General features: G+C 47.6%; 1 protein-coding gene across 2 annotated transcripts in view; it reads left to right on the top strand.

Annotated features, from left to right (window-relative positions):
- ches1 (checkpoint suppressor 1) overlaps positions 1–20,000 on the top strand; it is a 63,446-nt gene that overhangs the window by 9,808 nt on the left and 33,638 nt on the right. The window contains exons 1-2 of one of the 2 annotated variants that reach the window (XM_056294666.1): positions 18,078–18,176; positions 19,381–19,980. In XM_056294666.1, coding sequence (XP_056150641.1) covers positions 19,399–19,980 — 582 coding nt within the window. In that variant the 5' untranslated portion in view covers positions 18,078–18,176; positions 19,381–19,398. Of the gene's footprint in view, positions 1–18,077; positions 18,177–19,380; positions 19,981–20,000 lie in introns of those variants that run through there. The other variant, XM_056294665.1, reaches the window with a different exon arrangement.

The raw sequence follows: 20,000 nt of genomic DNA, 5'->3' as shown, positions 1-20,000 counted from the left end.
TTGTGATCATACTTAAATTTTTCGTGTTTACTTACATTTTTCGTGTGTGTAATCATGGCTTCAAAGCGTAAACTGATGCAAGTGATGGCGATGCATGGAAGAGAAGGAAAACGATCACGATTGAAACGAAAGTGTGGAAAAAGCGTTCAGAGAGGGGTGAAATGCCAACAAACATTGGAAAAGCATTAGGCTACAGCCGATCAATGATCGGGACAATTATAAAAGACAAAGGGAGAGTAATGGAGTATGTTAAAGGCTCTGTCCCAATGAAAGCGACAATTATCACAAAGCAACATAGTGGTTTAATTATCGAAATGGAAAGGCTATTGGTAATTTGGTTAGAGGATCAAAATCTTTATATATACTACATACTAAGACAAACATTTGACTAATTGACGCTAGATTGTGAACTTGTACATAAATGTTCGGACTTACATACAAATTCGACTTAGACTCAAAAACGGAACTCATTCGTAATCCGGGGACTTCCTGTATTTATTTCACTAGCAAGCAGTGATTGGCCCATCAGAGAGGATAAGGCGGAACTTCCTCTCTGACGGACCAACCAGAGAGGAGCATCAAAGAGTCGACTAGCAAAAGACGTTAATCTAGCGGACAGTAGAAACCTTTGATATTGCCACTTTAAGGAAAACTGCAAACAGGGTTGTTGATCCTCAGTGCGATCAGCAGTATTAGCAGTCCTTTCACATTACAGGGAGTCAGTTGAGTAATATCAAAAATGTCACTTAATACAGCTTTAATTGTAAGAGTTTAGTTTTGGTGCAGGATCGCTCTTTGTTAAATTTTTTCAGAGCTTATTCTCATGTGATAGGCTACTGCACTTGTGGTAAACTTTGTGGTGTGATGCCAGTTGGTGACATTCAAATTTATCTGCTAACTGCCGACTCTCTCGTTAGTCACCTTCGGATAAAAGCGTCCTCTGAATGTGTGTGCAAATGGGCTTGTGTGATTGTTTGTGGCCAAACCTTTAGGTTCAGTTCCCTATCAGCTTCTGTTTTTATGGTCATCCAAACTGTTTTCCTTCGTTGAATGGTTTTGGGGGGTTTTTTTTCTTATGGAGAGCTTTTATGTCCTTTGTACTGAGTAGGACTTCAGAGGAAAGAGAAGGAGGCTGAGCAACAAAGAAAGAAAGGGGGCGGACAAGGGAACAGGTGGCATGAGAACATAAGTCCTCAGCATTTAATTTACGTTTGGTTTGTTTTGAACAATTTCTCCTGTTGACTTTCATTTATTACTGGTTTATTGCATTTAAAGGACTTTAAGTATTTTTTCTTTTTTTTTTGTAACGTGCAGACGTCCATTATGCTTAGCAGTATGCTTATTGAGCTAGACTTTAACAACCACCATCTATGGCAAAAGTCTTCTTAGCAAGAGTATCTCTTTCAGTGTGAATTTAGTCATATCCATCTAGAGGCTTTGGTTATGTGTTTACTGAATTTGTTCAAACAGTTCAATGATTGCTTGATTTTTTTTTTCTCATGTCAGTTAAACCAAAAACCCACAAAAATACTAGAAAAAAATATAATTACGATGAGTATTCGTCGCTTACCTGCTTGTTAATTATCTAGTGCAGTGGTACTCAGGCTTGGCCAACTTGGAAGCCAAATTGACAGTTTTTTTTTTTTTTTGGAAAGAGCCCCATTACAAAAATATGCCTCCTCGCTCAGTCTTCGTAGGGTCATAGGTTGCTCTTAATGGGAAATTGGATTAATAACACTACTGCTGGAAACTGTGAATCATGCATTGGAATGCACCGACTGTCTCACACAGAGAAGCCTGATGCAAGCAGAGCTGTCAGAAATTGGAGTTACAGATCATTCATTGAAATCAATACTCCGCGCTGAACGTTGTGAAACAACAAGAACTGTTACTAATTTTCTCCGTCGCACTGGACTCTATATAAGGATTTGGCTCGTTCAGTGGAGTTCTACAAATGACCTGTGGACGGCATTAATACGCCTCTGCTGCGTCTAGTCTGCCGCAGATTCATCACCAGAAGAAGAAGAGTACCGCTGCAAGTGCCTCAGGCAATATCTGGTGAACTTTCTGGTGAAAAAGGGTTAGATAATGTTAAATTGGAGACTTAAAAGAGCCGCAATATAGTCATTAAAAGGTCGCGGCGTGAGTACCGCTGATCTAGCTAGCGTATGGCTCGCTCTTCCTATTGCTTTTGAAATAGGATGCTATCAATACTAAAAAGCATTATCTTTGTTAACTAGAAATTGCATTATCAAAAAGTATTTCCCATTTCTCAGTTGCTGATTACAGGAACAGTTTTAGAAAGTGTTCCTTTACCTGGATCTAGAAGCAGTCGGTTGCACGCGACTGTTTGAGATATAGTTCCTAATGTGTATGGAGCCAAGCAACTTTGTCATGATACCCCTATGACCTTACGACCCTGCCAAGTCTGCTGACGCCATTTCCACCACCGTCCCTGTGTGTGTGTGTGTGTGTGTCTGTGTGTGTGTGTGTGTGCGCGTGTGTGCGTGTGTGTGTGTGTCATTTGAGACGACAAATAGCCCAGACTGTAGCCTGGCATCTGGAAGCAGTCGGGATTTCACTCTTGCTTTGTGTGTGTGTGTGTGTGTCTGTCTGTCTGTCTGTCTGTCAGTCTGTTTAGGTGCTGCCATGTGAAATGCAATGGCAATTTATCCTGAGAAGCGTGCGCACAGGCACACACTTACACACATAAAAACATTACATCCCACAATGTCACTTACTCAGTGCGACTACGGCTCAGACTCAATCAGCCAAAATGCCCCACACTCAACCTTGTTGGGTACGAGGAGCCGGAAATAGAGACTGGAGAGAACGAGGAGCAGTCATTTCCCCTGAAGATTCATTCATATAAAATACTGTTATTCCAACCTCCCTTTCCCTTCTTCAATAGTCTTATTCATTTCCCTCTTGACTGCAAAACCAAACACGCCTTGTCTTCTGTTTCCTGGTAGGAGGCTCTGTGTGTGTGTGTGTGTGTGTGTGTGTGTGTGTGTGTGTGTGTGTGTGTGTGTGTGTGTGCGCACCTGCATACACACATGCCTGGATGTGTATTTTCTATGCCACTATCCTTAGAGGAACGTCCTTGTCCTGTCCGACCTACAATGCTCCCACTGAGCCCTCCATTGAACACCTGGGGCGGGTTCTGCTGCGCTGATGCAGCCAATCAGACGCAGCGCTGTTAATGACATTGGTTAACGGAGGGTCTTTAAGGCTCGCCCCTGGAGAAGGGAGCGAGGGGGGAGAGCGAGGGGAGAGAGAGAGAGAGAGAGAGAGAGAGAGCTCTTATTGTTATGATGATTAAGTGTTATATGAAGGGCCATCAGAGGAGAGCCCCTTAATGAAAGTGGAGCACAGAGAGTAGTGTCAGAGCCGTAGAGAAATTCAGACGGAGAATAATACAAAAGAGCAAGAAGTAGAGCGAGCATGAGAGCGAGAGAGAGAGACTAAATATTCAGCAGCTGCATCCAGACTTGCTGACTCCGGGTGTTCATGCTCTGAATGTGCCATGAGAGGTAAACAGTATGCACACAGGACCGCTATGAGGGACTAGAAAGGAGAGAAAGAAGTTGGAGAAGAAAGCAAGAGAGGACGAGTGTGTGAGCATTTTGCACTTTTGTTTGTGTGCGTGTTTGTGTTGGTGCTCGAGCACGCCTTCGCATGTGTCTTTTCACAAGTTTTGCCTTTAAGTCCACTTACTGGATGCTGCGTTTTCGTACCCGAGCGTTGTTCGGTCAGGATTAAGGACGAAGCACAAGTGGGGACAAAGACCGCGAGACCAAGTGCAGGAACATAAGAGGGCGTCTCAGAAAGGTCCAGCTTCCACTGTGAGGGTCCAATGAAACCAGTTGGTTTTTTTTCACCCCCCATTTCAGTTTTTTTTCTCCATATGTTTTTGTCCCCCTTTTTCTCCCCAATTGTACCTGGCCAACCACTCCACTCTCTGAGCCGTCCCGGTCACTGCTCCACCCCCTCTGCCCATCCGGGGAGGGCTGCAGACTACCACAGACCTCCTCCGATATACTGGGAGTCGCCAGCCGCTTCCTTTCACCTGACAGTGAGGAGTTTCACCAGGGGGATGTAGTGCTTGGGAGGATCATACTACTCCCCCCAGTTCGCCCTGAACAGGCGCCCCAACTGACCAGGGGAGGCGCTAGCGCAGTGACCAGGACACATAACCCACATCCGGCTTGCCACTTGCAGACACAGCCAATAGTGTCTGTAGGGACGCCCGACCAAGCCGGAGGTGACACGGGGATTCGAACCGGCATTCCCCGTGTTGGTAGGCAACAGAATAGACCGCTATGCTACCCAGATGGCCTCAGTTTTATTTTCAATACACGTTTTTGTCTTTGTACTGAAAGAAAGCTTGTGTAATCAGCTACAATAGTAAGAAAAACAACCCGGCTGTTTCTTTCTTTCTTTCTTTCGTTTTTTATGTCTTCTGTGATGGTGGTTGCGCTGACATTTTTGTCTGTGTCCCATACAAAAACCCCGCAGGCGTCAGTTTTCCACATGGCGGTGTAATCATAGGGCCTCACAATGTGAGGAAAGCCACACATGGCATCGGCGGAGCGCTTTATCTGGAGTGTTCAATGCTGTAGTGGACAATGCCGACCTGTTGGGGTTAGAGGGACGGGAGACATCTGTATCCGAGAAATCTTCAGGTAACAGGGCAGGTATATGCTTAAGGGGATGACAGCCCCCCCCAACCCCCACCTCCCCCCAGCCCGGCCCACATCACCCCCCGGCTAAAGGAATATAAGCAAGCACAGGGGGGACCTCAAGAAAGACCAGAGGCTTGAATACAAACCACATTTGGTGTTGTCCTCCTGGTTTTCTTATCAGGAGCAAGCAGCCTTTGATGAAAATCTACGGAGGTTTGAGAATTACAAGAGGGGTCAATTTTAGCCTTGTAACTTTTGTGCACTGAACACATGCAAGGAGGCAGGAGGCGTAGACATCAGCCAAAGTCCGTCAGGTCCGCACGCCGACGCGCAAGATTTGTAGGGCCCCAGGATTTCACTGATGTGGAAAACATGGACAGAATCATGGAAAAAAGACATAAAAAGTGGGCTTGTGAAATAAACACCGAAGTGCACGGAGTTCGGAGCAACTGGGGGAAGAGCATCGCAGGATTTGTGGACATACTAGGAACTTGAGATCATTCCGACCACGTGTCACGCTTCTGCGTCTTGGTGCACGCGAGCGTCAACGTCAGTAAACGCCATTTGGTCTTCATTGTTGATTCATTACTGATTACACAAACTTTCTCAACAGTGAAAATGGGTGCCAAAAAAAAAATCTGAATCATGGTGGGGGGTGGGGGGGTGAAAAAACAGGTTTCATAGGGCCCTAGATGTGGAATTTTCCGAATCTCGAGCATCTCTTGGTCAATGGTGGAAAGAGACATTCAAACATTTTCCAAGCAGGTGTGTGTTTGTTTTCATAGGAAACGGGTAGCAGCCTCCTTTTGGTGTTGTCATAGCAACTGTGTAGTACAATGAAATGGGAGACAATGCCTTTAAAAATTCCAAAGACTCTCCTAATAGACTGATAGTCGGAGAGGGCTTGTAACTTGTACGAATTCAAATGATATACATGCTTTCAAGTCGTCGTTGATTTTATTTTTATTTTCATTTTTTTTGACTGTGGTAGTCGAGGCGATATTATCGCCAATTACAGACGGTGTTGAAAACGTGTCTGACAGTTCTCCAGCGCCCTTCGCTCAGGTAGAGAGACCTCTGTTTGCTGCTCTTCCACCACTCGTCCATCAAGCTCATCTCCGCTCCTCTGCCTCACTCCTCTCTTCTCTCTCACGCCCAGCTCTCTCCTGGTCTCTCTCTCTCCCCCCCCCGTGTTAACTTCCTATCTGCTGTGTATGGATATGTGAGGGTGCATGTGAAGATTTCCCTGTGTGGAAGTGTGCTTGTATAAGTGGGATGTGGCTAAATGGATGTGTTTGGGAATGTGTGCGCATGCGCTGTAAGGACGTATTCCCACTTCATGGCCCTTTCTCCCCAGAGTTCCTCATCTAATCACGGCGCCATCATCCCTTAACTCCGATTCCGTTGGCGGGGCCCGTCAGGCGGCATACGCTGAAAGACAGGGTGACTTTGAAATGCTGCTAATGACCCAAGGATGGAACGCTTCTCTCTCTTTAGCTTTTTCTCATTCTCTTCATTTCTCTCTCTCTCTGTCTCTCCTGCTGTCTTGGTCATCCACACTGTCATTCACTGTCCCTCAAATTATCTTCCAATTGAGGTGTCAATCGCTTCTCATGTTGATTAATTGACTATCTGGCAAGATGTCATGATACACAGCAGAGAAAATTGATATTTTTCGAACCGTTTGTCAAATACATTTTCTCCATCCATGTATCACTAGGTATATTTTCTCCATCCATGTATCACTAGGTACATTTTCTCCATCCATGTATCACTAGGTACATTTTCTCCATCCATGTATCACTAGGTACATTTTCTCCGGCCATATATCACTAGGTACATGTGACTGGGACCGTCCATATGTCCTGCTCCCTATATATAGCTGTATGTTCGTGACGGACTCTCAGCAAACAGCCCGGGGACTAAAAAAATGCAAATGTCAATGTTTTCTATGTCTTAACATTTGGAGCATATTTATCTGCCAGCAAGTAACAAAGAAAATAGCTAGTTCTGTTCCTCCCCCCTCCCCCGCCCCGCTGCCCCCCTCACTCCAGTTGTCTATATTTGAAAGTTAGAGAAGAAAAAGAAAAAAAAAAGCAAAACAATGGTGGGATGGAAATGAAAAAGGAGTCGCGGTGGGACATCTGGAACCTGGTATCTCCTCTCTCTTACTGTTAGAGATTAGAAAAGAAGAGAGGATGGAGAGATGGAGAAATGGAGAGATGGAGGTGGTCGAGGAAAGAGGATCGAGGGTGATGTGAAGATGAGATGGAAGACGATGGAGGATTATCGGCAACAAACGTTGCGTGTCGTCGGTGAAATGCGTTTGAATGGGTGGACGGCGGGGTGGGCGACTGACAAGCTGCTGTCTCGCTTCCTACTCGTTCTCTCCTGCCTTTTGAAAATCCCAATCTGCTCCCTCATCCAAACTTGCACTTAGCCTGCTTTTTCCACTCTCGCGCCTCACTAGGTTCTCAGCCAAAGCTGACCTAATGAGCCTTTTAATTCCAATCCCCTCTCTCTCTCTCCCTCTCGCTCTCTCCCTCTCGCTCTCTCTCTCTCGCTCTCTCACTCTCTCTCGCTCTTTCTGTCGCTGTCTTGCTCTCTCTCACTCTTTCTGTTGCTCTTTCTGTCGCTCTTTCTGACTCTCTCTTGCTCTCTCTCGCTTTCTCTCTGTCGCTCTCTCTGTCGCTCTCTCTGTCGCTCTCTGTCGCTCTCGCTCTCTCTCTCTTTGTCTGTCTTTGAATCAATCTTGGTTCAATGATGGAAGTTGAACTCTTTTTGTGCATGTTAATGTAAAGGAGTGACTCTGATGTCATTATTCATTGTTAAAGTTTGTCTTGTTAAATAAAGAGCTGTTGTAAATTCAACTCTCTCTCTCTCTCTCTCTCTCTCTCTCTCTCTCTCTCTCTCTCTCTCACACACACACACTCTCACACAAACTCACGGCAATACAATGTGTAATTCCCCAACTGCTATCACAACTGACTTTGAAATTAATACACACAATGATCCTAATCTACTGTTTGAGCCAAAAGTTGCAAGAGGCTAAAAGAGAAGAGAGCAACTTGGGGGGGGGGGGGGGGGCGGGCAGACTTTTGGAGCCGGACGGGCCCTTCCAGAGGTTGTTGCCATGGTTTTTGTGTTGTCGGGATGAACTGTCGGCCAGTGGCTGAGTGCCTGAGCTGCTGTTTGTTAAAGATAAGTGGTAGAGCCTGAGGGGAGGGGGTGGGGGTGGGGGAGGGAGGGGGGGGGATGGAGTTCTGCTTTATATTTTTTTTATTGACTGCAGGACATCCAGCTCCTCTAAATCAAAAACACACTATGACAAAGCTTCATTCAAATCTCTCTCTCTCTCTCTCTCTCTCTCTGTCTCCCTCCCTCCCTCCCTCTCATTCGTCCATTCTCTCACCCCCCTCTGCGCCTCTCCACCCCCATAACGGTCTACCGCTAGGTCATGCGCCCCTGTTTAAACAGCGCAACAAGCCCTCTCTCTTGTGTTGATTTGACCCCATTACCCCCTCCCCTACACACACACACACACACACGCACACGCCCTGTGTATCAGAGGTCCATTGGCTGTTGTGATATTGATAGTGTGTCTCCCAAAAATCTCTCTCTTTCTCCCGGTATTGTAAAAGAGCACATTACGCCAACAGGGACCTGCTTACTGTCAAGGAAAAAAAGACACGGGGCCTTAGAGGAAAAAAGGCAGGGATGGAATATAAGGGGCGGTGGGGGGGGGGTGCAGGGGGGGTGGTAGGGCAGAGAAGAGAGGGGGGGTGGTAAGGCAGAGAAGAGTGAGTGAGCTGTAAAGTCCGTTGTTTTTTGGCTAACGTTACTATTATTGTTCTTGGTGTCAATCATATTTTTTCTCGTTATTAATATAAGTGGTGGTGGCTGTAGTACTAGTAGTAGTAGTAGTAGTAGTAGTACTAGCAGCAGCAGTAGTAGTAGTAGTAGTAGTAGTACTAGCAGTAGTAGTAGTAGTAACTGTTGATCTCTTTGTGACCTATTTGGGAAGCACATGTCACATGTCGTTCAGAATGCACACCAGCTTAAAACTGAGCTGAGTAAGACGGTGACCGAGTGGCTGCATGAACACGCGGCTGGAGCCGGAGCGTGTGTGTGTGTGTGTGTGTGTGTGTGTGTGTGTGTGTGTGTGTGTGTGTGAGGGAATGTGGGTCCGCAGTGTGTCACTGTAACGGTGGAGGTCCGGAGCCCTGGGCCTGGGCTTTTTTAGGCTTGACCTGGCTGTTGCAGTCAGTCTGTGCTCTCTGCACTCCACCAAGACACCTCCAGGCTGCACACTCACAAGTCACCTTCAACTGTCCAGATTCACAATCTCAAAGTGTGTTTGTGTGTGCGCCCTTCCATGTGCTTATGCAGTTGTGTGTGTGCGTGTGTACATGTACTTGTACTTCTATCTTTGTGAGGACCAATTTTGAGTTTTTAACCATCAGAGTGAGGACTTTGTTTTTGCAAAGTGAGGACATTTTGGCCGGTCCTGACTTCTTGAAGGGTGTGATGTGGGATTAGGATTAGGTTGGGGTTAGGCATGTAGTTCTGATGATTAGGGTTAGGGTTAAGGGCAAGGGATGGATGTAGTCAATGAGGGGTCCTCACAAAAACAGAGGTACAAACGTGTGTGTGTGCGTGCGTGTATGTGTGTGTGTGTGTGTGTGTGTGCGCGCGCATAGGTGCCACCACCAGTGTGAAAGTAGTATTTCCAAACTTTCTTGCCAAGCATAATACGGTGCATGCATTAGATAAAGGCATCATGAAGCTGCCTGTTCATCTTGGATCATATCACTGCAGTGGAACACTTTCCCCACAGATGTTCCCCCCTGTGTTCGCTGAACCCAAAACCCTATAAGGATGGTCAAGAATCCCAATTCAGACAGTTTTCAGGTATCTAAATAGAGTGAATGCAGGTAAAGTGGGACACTTTCTGATCATTTGTATTTTGCATTGTTTAAAATTATGATCCAAATGGCTTTAATGTGGGCGGCACGGTGGCGCAGTGGTTAGCGTGGTCGCCTCACAGCAAGAAGGTCCTGGGTTCGAGCCCCGGAGTAGTCCAACCTTGGGGGTCGTCCTCTGTGTGGAGTTTGCATGTTCTCCCGTGTCTGCGTGGGTTTTCTCCGGGGCCTCCGGTTTCCTCCCACAGTCCAAAGACGTGGGTCAGGTGAATCGGCCGTACTAAACTGTCCCTAGGTATGAATGTGTGTGGGTGTGTGGGTGTGAGTTGGCCCTGTGTGATGGTCTGGCAGCCTGTCCAGGGTGTCTACCCACCTGCTGCCCAATGACTGCTGGGATAGGCTCCAGCATCCCCACGACCCTGAGAGCAGGATAAGCAGTTCGGATAATGGATGGATGGATGGCTTAAATGTCAGAGCTACGGACACTTATAATAAACTTAGAGTTGTTGTTTTTTCTGGGGGGGGGGGGCTTCTGGGTAGCATAGCGGTCTATTCCATTGCCTACCAACACAGGGCTTGCCGGTTCGAATCCCCGCGCTAACTCTGGCTTGGTCGGGTGTCCCTACAGACACAATTGGCCGTGTCTGCGAATGGGAAGCCAGATGTGGTTATGTGTCCTGGTCGCTGCACTAGCGCCTCCTCTGGTCAGTCGGGGCGGTTGTTGGGGGGGAAGGGGAAACGGGGGAATAGCGTGATCCTCCCATGCGCTACGTCCCCCCGGTGAAACTCCTCACTGTCAGCTGAAAAGAAGCGGCTGGTGACTCCACATGTATCGGAGGAGATGTGGTAGTCTGCAGCCCTCCCCGGATTGGCAGAGGGGGCGGAGCAGAGACCGGGATTGCTCGGAAGAGTGGGGTTATCGGCCAAGTACAACTGGGGAGAAAAAGGGGGACCCCCCCCCAAAAAAAAGAGTTGATTTATAGACTGCTGGGATAGGCTCCAGCGTCCCCGCGACCCTGAGAGCAGGATAAGCGGTTTGGATGGATGGATGGTTGTATATACACATAAAGACATAAAGATGATGAAATTGAAGTCTCCCACTTTACCAGTTGTGCCACTTTGCCTGTGTTCGCCATACTGTTCACATCCTGAATTAAGTCTCGGCAGCAGCTGACAGCTACACGGCTGAGTCAAGTACTTGTCTGGACCACTTAACGTTCGAACGCTTTAGTCAGAAATACGTCCAACTGTTGTAAAATGCTGATAATGATGCCAAATGTGCTTGTTTTTTCCCCCCACTCGTCTCACCTGTGATCTGAAGTCTAGCTAGATGATATTTGACCCGATCGGTTGGCACGTGTCTTCCTTCCAGCTGTTTCCCTGCTGTCTCTGGTCGTGAGGCGAGGAACGTTCCAGCTGTCTACTACAACACAGTGCACGAGCACCGCCGCGGTAGTCGTGAACAGGCGCTCAAATGCCGCAGCGTGTATCTAGCTCATCGATGAAGTCGAATGTTTTTGTATATCGCAGCAGATGCAGTCACATTCCTTACTACATAAAACTATGCTGTCATTACAGGTTACTCAAGTCTTCTAAATGCAATAAACGCCATATTGTCTGTGGAAAAAGTAGTATTGCCATGGCAATACTGATGGTGGCGTGTGTTTGAGCTCGGGTCTGATTTTACACCGTCTTCAGAGAACAAGCTGAAGTGTGACCTCATGAGTGCCAGTTGTTGATTAATCATATTGGAAGTTACTCGCCGTTTGCTGGATGCAAAAGTCAGTTTGCACTGTTAGCCGGCTATAGTGAGAGGCTGTGTGTGGTCTTGGACTATTTAATTTTAATATCTGGATTTCTCACACTGTAGACAATGTTGACTAGTTCTTACTCTTTTTACTTTTCATTGAGCTGAAAAGTTATTTAGTTTTGTTGCATGCGAGATATTTTGCATCACCAGATGCAGTAGCGTACCATGGGGCGGGGTGCTTCAGTCAGGGCCGTCAGTAACAAACTGCACCCCCCCCCCACACACACACACACAGATTTCTCATATGGGTGCCGATACAGTGAACAAAATACACTATCACGCACTGTATGCACTACTGGATCAACACCAACAAGGCGGCTGATCTCCAACAACCACAACGCACACCACCCACTGTGCACTATAGCAGCTATTGAAGCGTCACATCAGATTTTCCTTTGTCACTTTGTCAACCACATTGCACACGCTCGCCACATGGCACAAAAACAACAGACAAGTTTCCACAGTTGACGTAGTGTTCACCAGTCAGTCGCGCAACTTCAACAAATTCAGTAAAGGATAGCCACAGTATTATCAGTGCACCGCCTTCAGTTCAATGAGAAAAATGTGCACACCAACCAGTCAAGTTGCACCTCACTTGAGAGACTCGTGGCAGCCTTCACTCGCAAAATTCACCCAGTAATTTGGGAGAACGTGTAAAAAAAAAAGAAAAAAGAAAGAAATGCAGATAATCCTACCAGATTCACAAAAAACACACAGTAGATGGGCAACAAGATCGTCCATAGCTGCGAATGCGGCAGCCATTGCGTTTAGTATGCTCGCAACCTGCCAAAGGCTCAAGCTCAAAGTTGATGACGCCACCGGGGCTAGCACCGATACGTCGCAGGGCCCCCGGGCGTTCTGTCACCACACATCATTTGATTGGCTGGTGATGCGGTCACTCAAAGTTGCAATCAGTTTGCAGCGTCGGGCTTCAAGGAAAGGCTAGCGGTACAAACCTGTGCTGGTCCGAGGAGCTGTGCCGTGTTTAGATGACAGGAAGTCCCCGCTCAGCCCCACGAGAGAACAGGTCATTGAATGAAGACACATTTCAGGCACACTTCAACTATGAGAAAGAAGTTATGATTTGAGTTGGACGGGGCCGCCGGCAGAGAAGGCCCTGATGGCCCCGACAGTCCGCCACTGACCAGATGTCTGTAGCATGAGCTGGGCGCTTTGTGGCTTTTCATACCGGGGCTTTTTAATGACCCATGTAAACAGTGGCTGTAATGATTTTTGCTTTTGATTTAATTTCATCCGACTTTGTGAGTTCAAGGGCTTAGTTTCTGTAAAGAAATGGCGTTTTTATTTTTTTTATTTTTTTTTGCTCTATCTGCTGGCAAATAAGTGGGATAAAACAGGGGGAAAGTATCGGACGATGCATCATAGCGGAACAAGCTCTGAACCCAAACTCTCAACAATAGGAGCACAGAATAAGCATCCTGACCCACTTTATTATGAGTGCCATGGTGTACAACAAGAACTGGATTCTTTAAAAAAAGAAGAAAGTGGGGGGGGGGGTTGATTGGCAGTCATTTTCAGTTGGTTGTTATATATCCTCGGCCTCAGGGCTTCTAGAACGTTACATATTATACAGGTTCCCCCAGAGATCAGTTTAATATTTGATGTACTGGGATTCTTTACCGCCTGCTTTTGAAACACAGACCAAACCAGTCAAGTGTTGCTGGTGATTGCTGCTCCCCTGTCCTTTGCACAGACCGAAGGAATCATTGCATGGTGAAAGATGCAGAAAGTGTGTGTGTGTGTGTGTGTGTGTGTGTACACGTGTGCCTGTAGGCATGTGTGTGGGCCTATATAAGTGTGTTTGTGTGTGTGTGTTGCCAGGCAGCTGAGAGCAGCAGCACTGTTGGGGGCAGCAGCAGTGCCATGGGACACACTGACCCCTAACCTCTGACCTCTATTCCTTAACTCTTTGCTGCTGCGGTTGACATAAAACAGACCGGCCCCCCTTGGACGATGTGATTGGTCCAGCGCCGCTTCCCTTATCCCCTGTGGAAGCCTGATAGTTATCGTCAGGGAAAACCAGGAAGTACACAGGGAAGCCGATTTCGTGGGCTGAAAATGGAGAAAATCACGATGGCCCGGACAACCGGTGTTGACATATATGTACCAGAAGTTATTATTTTTTTCCCCAGTTTCTGAAGGAGTTCTCATTTTCTGACCCCCCCCCCCCAACCCTCCCCATCCATCCATCCAATGTATGGCGTAGGAGGGATAAAGGTCGTCCTTTTGTCATCAGAACTCCAGATTAGTTTTGCCTCGGTGCATCTGACTCTCCGCTTTATCACTGTGGCCAGAGGAGCCACGAGGTTCAGCTCACCCTTCTGCAAAGTAATAACTCCTAGCAGCGACTATTTCATTCTTCCCCGCTATCTCCCTTACTACTATTACTACTTTATTCTTCCTCAGTGAACTGTTTTCTCCCCCCCCCCCCCCACCTCTCTCTTGTCTCCTTGGGTTGGGGGCGGGGAGGTTATATTCATGGCATCGACCTTATTGGGTTGCGTAGTGGAGACAGACTGGAAGCTGGGATGATACGCTCGATGCTGCAAGCGTGTGCTATTTGTGCTTTAGTCTACAGTAAAGGCTAAATGGGCCATTGACGGATAGTCACTTGCCCGTCTCTCAGGTTAATCTGAAGACGCGGCGCTCACGATCGCGCTCTCCTGAGCTGGTGGTTTGGGGCTTTTGATTGAACAAACCGAACAAACAATCCAGCGAGTTGGACGCCGTTTTGACCTTGTCCAGTCGCTATGATAAATGAGCGAGGTTTTTTGGGGGGAAAATAAGACAAACTCCATCACATCCCCCAAGGGGACATGAGTAAATATGGTACTGAACTAAGAGGGGAGGGGGGAGGGGGGGAACCAAATGGGACAGAAACATTTGTAGAAAAACACTAAGATGAGGTTATTGGAGCCGCTGTGGAGTAGAACCATGAATTTTGCATTGCAAATAATCATTGTTATTTTTAAAACATTTATTTTGCCTGTGGCACTTGAACGCTAGCAGCACGGATAAAAACATTTGCTGCTGGGATCAGGGGTCCTCTGAGGATTACACGCATGGAGATGAGTAACAGGGACAGGTTGAATGCAGAACAGAAATTGTACTATCAGTTACAGCCAATTACTCTCTGTCACCGTCTCTCCTCCCACACCCTCACGGAGGAGTTTGTTAACCTTCTTGCCTCCGTATTGGCACAGGGGGCTTTTGCCTCTGGTTACAAAGCCCAAGGAGGACGGTGAGGTGGGGAGAGGTCAGCAGGGTCGCATCGAGGTCACTTTCTGCAAAGCAAACATTAAACTTGAGTGCAAATCAGGGCAGAATTTGTTTGTAGTCTTTTTTCTTTCTTATTTTCTGGATTCCCCCCCCCCCCTTTTTTTTCTTTTTTTTCTCCCCAGTTGTATCCGGCCAATTACCCCTCTCTTCAGAGCCGTCCCGGTCACTGCTCCACCCCCTCTGCCGAACCAGGGAGGGCGGCAGACTACCACATGCCTCCTCCGATACACGTGGAGTCGCCAGCCGCTTCTTTTCACCTGACAGTGAGGAGTTTCACCAGGGGGATGGAGTGCATGGGAGGATCACGCTATTCCCCCCAGTCCCCCCCCCCCCGAGCAGGAGCCCTGACCGACCAGAGGAGGCGCTAGTGCCGCGAACAGGACACATACCCACATCCGGCTTCCCACCCGCAGACACAGCCAATTGTGTCTGTAGGGACGCCCGACCAAGCCGGAGGTAACACGGGGATTCGAACCGGCGATCCCCGTGTTGGTAGGCAGCATAATAATCCGCTACGCTACCCGGATGCCTGTCTTCAGTGATTCTTACGTTCAGCATACAATTACAATGACATCTCGCTTAGTTGAAACACGACGGTACGTCAGACTAATGCATTCATGCAAAACAAAAACTGGTTCGTTGATTGTGTTCATCAGAATCATGTTTATTGGCCATGTGGGTTTGCACATACATGGAACTTGACTCTGGTTTCGTGGCTCTCTCAGTGTACTTAACATAATAACAACACTACAACGCAACAATCTTCCGATATATACACAAGGGTTGACTATTTGCAGGCGAAATAAGAGGTGATAAAGTGCAGTGGTGCAGAGAATATAGCAGAGATGCTGAAATAGATGTTAGCAGGTTACTTACATACATGCCTGGGGTAGATGGACATGACGGCGTACCAGTATGCATGCAATGTACAGTACAGTATATACAAAATGGTTGGATTTGACCGTGTTAATTGTCATATTATGTCTTCATTCAGTCACTTTACAAGTTCATACTGCATTTTGCCCCTTTTTAATGAGATATTGGCATGGACATGTACAAGTGGAGGTTAGACTTGTCACACATCTGGCAAGTGATCCTCCACAGTTGCCTGTAGAGTTAACAAACTTAAATCACCCACCCTGGTAATTCATCACCACTAATAGTGGAATTTTTCCAACGATAAATTACAACCCTCCAATGTGTATTGCAGGATGTCAGTGAGACAAATCTTTCTTCTGTGTGTTGTTAGGTTTGTTGTAATACCGAAAAGGAGCCAGGTGGCTAGTCTGTAGGTCTGGGCGCCTTCATGTAATCTTCTAGGGGTGTCTACCCTGCAGTGGGAAGGATGTAAGCATACAATGACCAGTAGAGAATGGAGATTGGAATAGCGAATGTTGTTTTGCTCGCTGTTCTAATTCGGTAGTCCAGGTTGCTGGGGTACAAAATGCCAACGGATGTATGCCCACCCTCTATATACACACACACACACATGCACACACACAGCCATACACAGGCTAAGCCAACTGGACATGCCAAACACAGACAAGAACAGAGACACAAATCAAAACAAAAGCATACAGACACAGAAAAAATCCAGAGAACGAGAAAGACGGAAAGAATAGCGCAGTCCCATCTGCCAAACAAACATGAGGATGCGTCTCTCGCACACAAGCATACTCACGCAAACACTCGCGCACATATACACACAGAGAAAACATCATTCAGTCTGAACTCGAGCGATATCTGCTTCTGTCCTTTAGCAGTTGGCCCTGAGGGGCCACAGTAGAAGTTGCACGAAAGTTTGTTTGGAGCCGAGCGAGTGTGTTAAGCTTTATGAGAGCCCATGGGAGATGTGGTGGCGCACACACGCAAAACACACATCCGCACGCATACACTCGCATTCGCAGACACAGCCAGCCACTCAGGCACGAGGCTCGGGCGGCAGCTCGCGCTGGCCCCAACCAACAGTGAGGAGTTTGTTGTCATAGCAACAGTAAAATGAGATGACTTTACTGTCAGCCGTAATGTTTCATGGCCCCCTCGCTGCTATGGCAACATAACAAGGAGGAGGAGGAGGAGAAGCAGACAGAGAAAGGGAGAATGAGAGGGACAGACAGACAGACAGACAGAGAGAGAGAGAGAGAGAGAGAGAGAGAGAGAGAGAGAGAGAGAGAGAGAGAGAGAGAAAGATGGAGCGAGCATGCATCAGAGCCATCACTGCGTTCCACTGGACTCCCACTACTAACAATGTCACTTCGATGCCCTTCCTTCCTTCCTGAGACAAACACACAAACGCGTGCACGCACAACTAACTTAGACACATAAACCCACTTTGACAAGCCTGTCAAACACACACGGAAGTGCACACAAATAGAAAAACACACACGCACACGCAGGCAAAGACGATGAAAGACGCAAACGCACACCTTGACAAGCTTGTCAAATGCACTTCCCGCCTCACCCATCCCTTTGACTCACTATTTTCAGCCAGGACGCCGTCGTCACCAGGGCAATTTGAATTCATTACACTCAATGTCAATATTAGTGCAACGGCGGCACACTTCAGACAGGTAGCTTGTTGAATGAGTATACATGCTGTCAGAAAGAGTGAGGAGAGGGAAAGAGAGGGGAGGGATGGTGAGGGCGAGGAATGGGAGGGAAGAGATCAAAGTCGGCTTGCTCCGTCGAGGGCTTCCTCGCTCGGTGGATGTGTGGAATTGAGCGTCGAGGTGACTAGGCTGGCTGGCCGGCCAGCAGTGCTGGGCAGCAGCGCAGCAGCAGCGCAGCAGCTATACATCAGGATGCTATATTTAGCCGAGTCCCTCCACCACAGCCAATTGACACTTTTAAGCAGAGATATCAGGATCAGAGAGAGAGTGGGGGGGTTGTTTTAGCTCTGTTGTCATGGTGACACATCAGCTGGAGTTGTAGTGAACTGACAGTTGTAGTTGGGTGGGGGTAGCCGTGGGTGACAGCTGTCAGTCAACCAGGCAAGAGTGAACGGACAGACCGGCCGATGATCACCTTGGATTAGAGAGTGATCGCACCACATGGGGGGGGGGGGCAGCCAGAACATATCAAGAAATAATCCCTGTGTCCCCGTGGACTGTGTGTGTGTGTGTGTGTGTGTGTGTGTGTCTCCATGCGTGTGCGTGTTTGTGTGTATCTATTCTGTAATTTTCCATCGAAGCCAGTTTGTGTACATGTGTGTTTTTGCTCCTTTGCCAGTGCCTCGGCGCATGTGTGCATGTGCTTGTGTGTCTGCGTGCATGCACTTGTGTGTGTGTGTGTGTGTGTGTGTGTTAGTGGATGTGATGCGCCTGTGTTCCCACAAGTGTGTTTTCGTTCAGACTCTGAATCATGTGCGCGGAGTGATGGAGGCTGATTGCATTTTGCTGTGACTACCGCCTGGCTCCTGCCCACAGCTGTCTGGGCCAGCGGACAATCAGAAGGCGCGATGTGAGCTTTCTGATTGCACTGTGATACTCGGACCTATTTCACTTCAATTAACGTGCCCCGCCTGTGTCTAACGAGCACAGCGTTGCTGTTATGCTGCTGTAATAATGGTGTCATTAGGATAGGGATTCTAATGAACTCCCAAGTAAAAATCACCCCTTACCTTCTTGCTAAAATCTTGTTTTTAATTTACTTTGATGGTAATTTCCCGCTATAGTGATTATGCTATAGTCACAGGAACATTCTGGGTGCATGGTGTCTCTGATCTCTCCATTTGCTTGCAAATGGTGGTCGTCTTGCAACTCAAGCCTATTCTTGCATGGGGGGGGGGGGGTTATGAGCCTCAGCTAAGTACCGAGCATGTAAATTGTTAGGGAGATGGAAGTATCAGTAGAGCTGGCCGATTCGACCGTTACATGGTTTGAACTAAAGACAGAATTTGAAGGATTGAGACTTGGTCTGGAATTCCAATTCATCAGTTTCTAACGGGAATGGTCAATCCCTCTGGATATAGGGGCTGAATTTAAGATGAACCGAAGGAGGAAATATATTCATTCAAAAATCAAATTACATAGTAGGTAAGAAACCATTCAGAAAGGTATCGGGTGAAGTTGTGGGTCATGTTTTTGATTACTGCAAGACAAGCACAGACATTCTGCGTCCGACAAAGTTATTCAGTTTATCTATTAAAAATAGATTTTATTCAAGAAATTGCCAACCTAGCAACTTTATGGTTGCCGCTTTTGTGAGCCTATTGAAGTACTGGTGTCATGTCTGTAACTTGCCGTCGTCTTTATATATTATGGCAGTACCCCCGTGTAATTACTGTCAATACTGTCTAATTAATGCCAATATTTTGCTGTTATGCTTGTAATTAGAGGGTGGTTGTACAAGGCAAGATTTCCTCAACCAATGAAGCACTAAATTTGCCTTCCCAGATTGATTTGGTTAGAAAGCCCAGGAGGAAAATGATGATGTACACTTTTCCCCTTGGATCTCACACAGTCTAATTGGGACTAAATGTGGTCAAAATTTTGTTGCATGCCTCCACCCTTTGGCCTTAAACACAAATCAAGTCTTTATATTAGAAGCCAAGTGTATGTAGGGGAGCTGGTCTCCCCTGCCCTCCATTTTTTTTGGTCTTGGGCGCGTTCTTTTTCCCCTCCCTTTCCACCCCATCTTACTACTCTTCTGTATCCTTATTCAGGAGCGAGCCCTGGGTTGGATGGGACCCACCATGCCCCCCAGTAAGAAGGCCCAGAGCCCCAGCAGTGGAGCCAGTGCTTCGCGAGGCTTGAGCCCTCCATACAGGCAGGTGGATGCTGCCACGGCGGCGTCTGAGGCGGAGGCGGCAGACTTGTCCCTGTCCCTCTCGGCCTCCTTCTCCAAAGCTGACGATGAGGAGCTCACCAGCTTGTCCTGGCTCCACGAGAGCACCGACCTCCTGAACAGCTTCAGTCACTCGGGGCTGCGTAGCGTCTCCCCTCTGCAGGACCCGGATGGCCAGCCCCCGCGTTCGCCCTCTTCCCCGTCTCCATCTCCCGATGATCCCCTGCTGGGCGACGCCCACTCACCCTATGATTCAGGGACCGGTGCCAACAGGAAGCCGCCGTACTCCTTCAGCTGCTTGATCTTCATGGCCATTGAGGATGCGCCGAACAAGCGGCTACCGGTAAAAGACATTTATGGCTGGATCTTGGAACACTTCCCCTACTTCGCCAGCGCCCCGACAGGCTGGAAGAACTCGGTGCGCCACAATCTGTCGCTCAATAAATGTTTCAAGAAGGTGGATAAGGACAGGAGCCAGGTAAGGAAAGAACATTTGTC

The sequence above is a fragment of the Lampris incognitus genome, chromosome 15, assembly GCF_029633865.1.
Source record: "Lampris incognitus isolate fLamInc1 chromosome 15, fLamInc1.hap2, whole genome shotgun sequence".
In the NCBI taxonomy this organism is placed as follows: domain Eukaryota; kingdom Metazoa; phylum Chordata; class Actinopteri; order Lampriformes; family Lampridae; genus Lampris; species Lampris incognitus.
The sequence above is the reverse complement of the archived record's forward strand: the minus strand, read 5'-3'. Positions and strand labels throughout refer to the sequence as shown.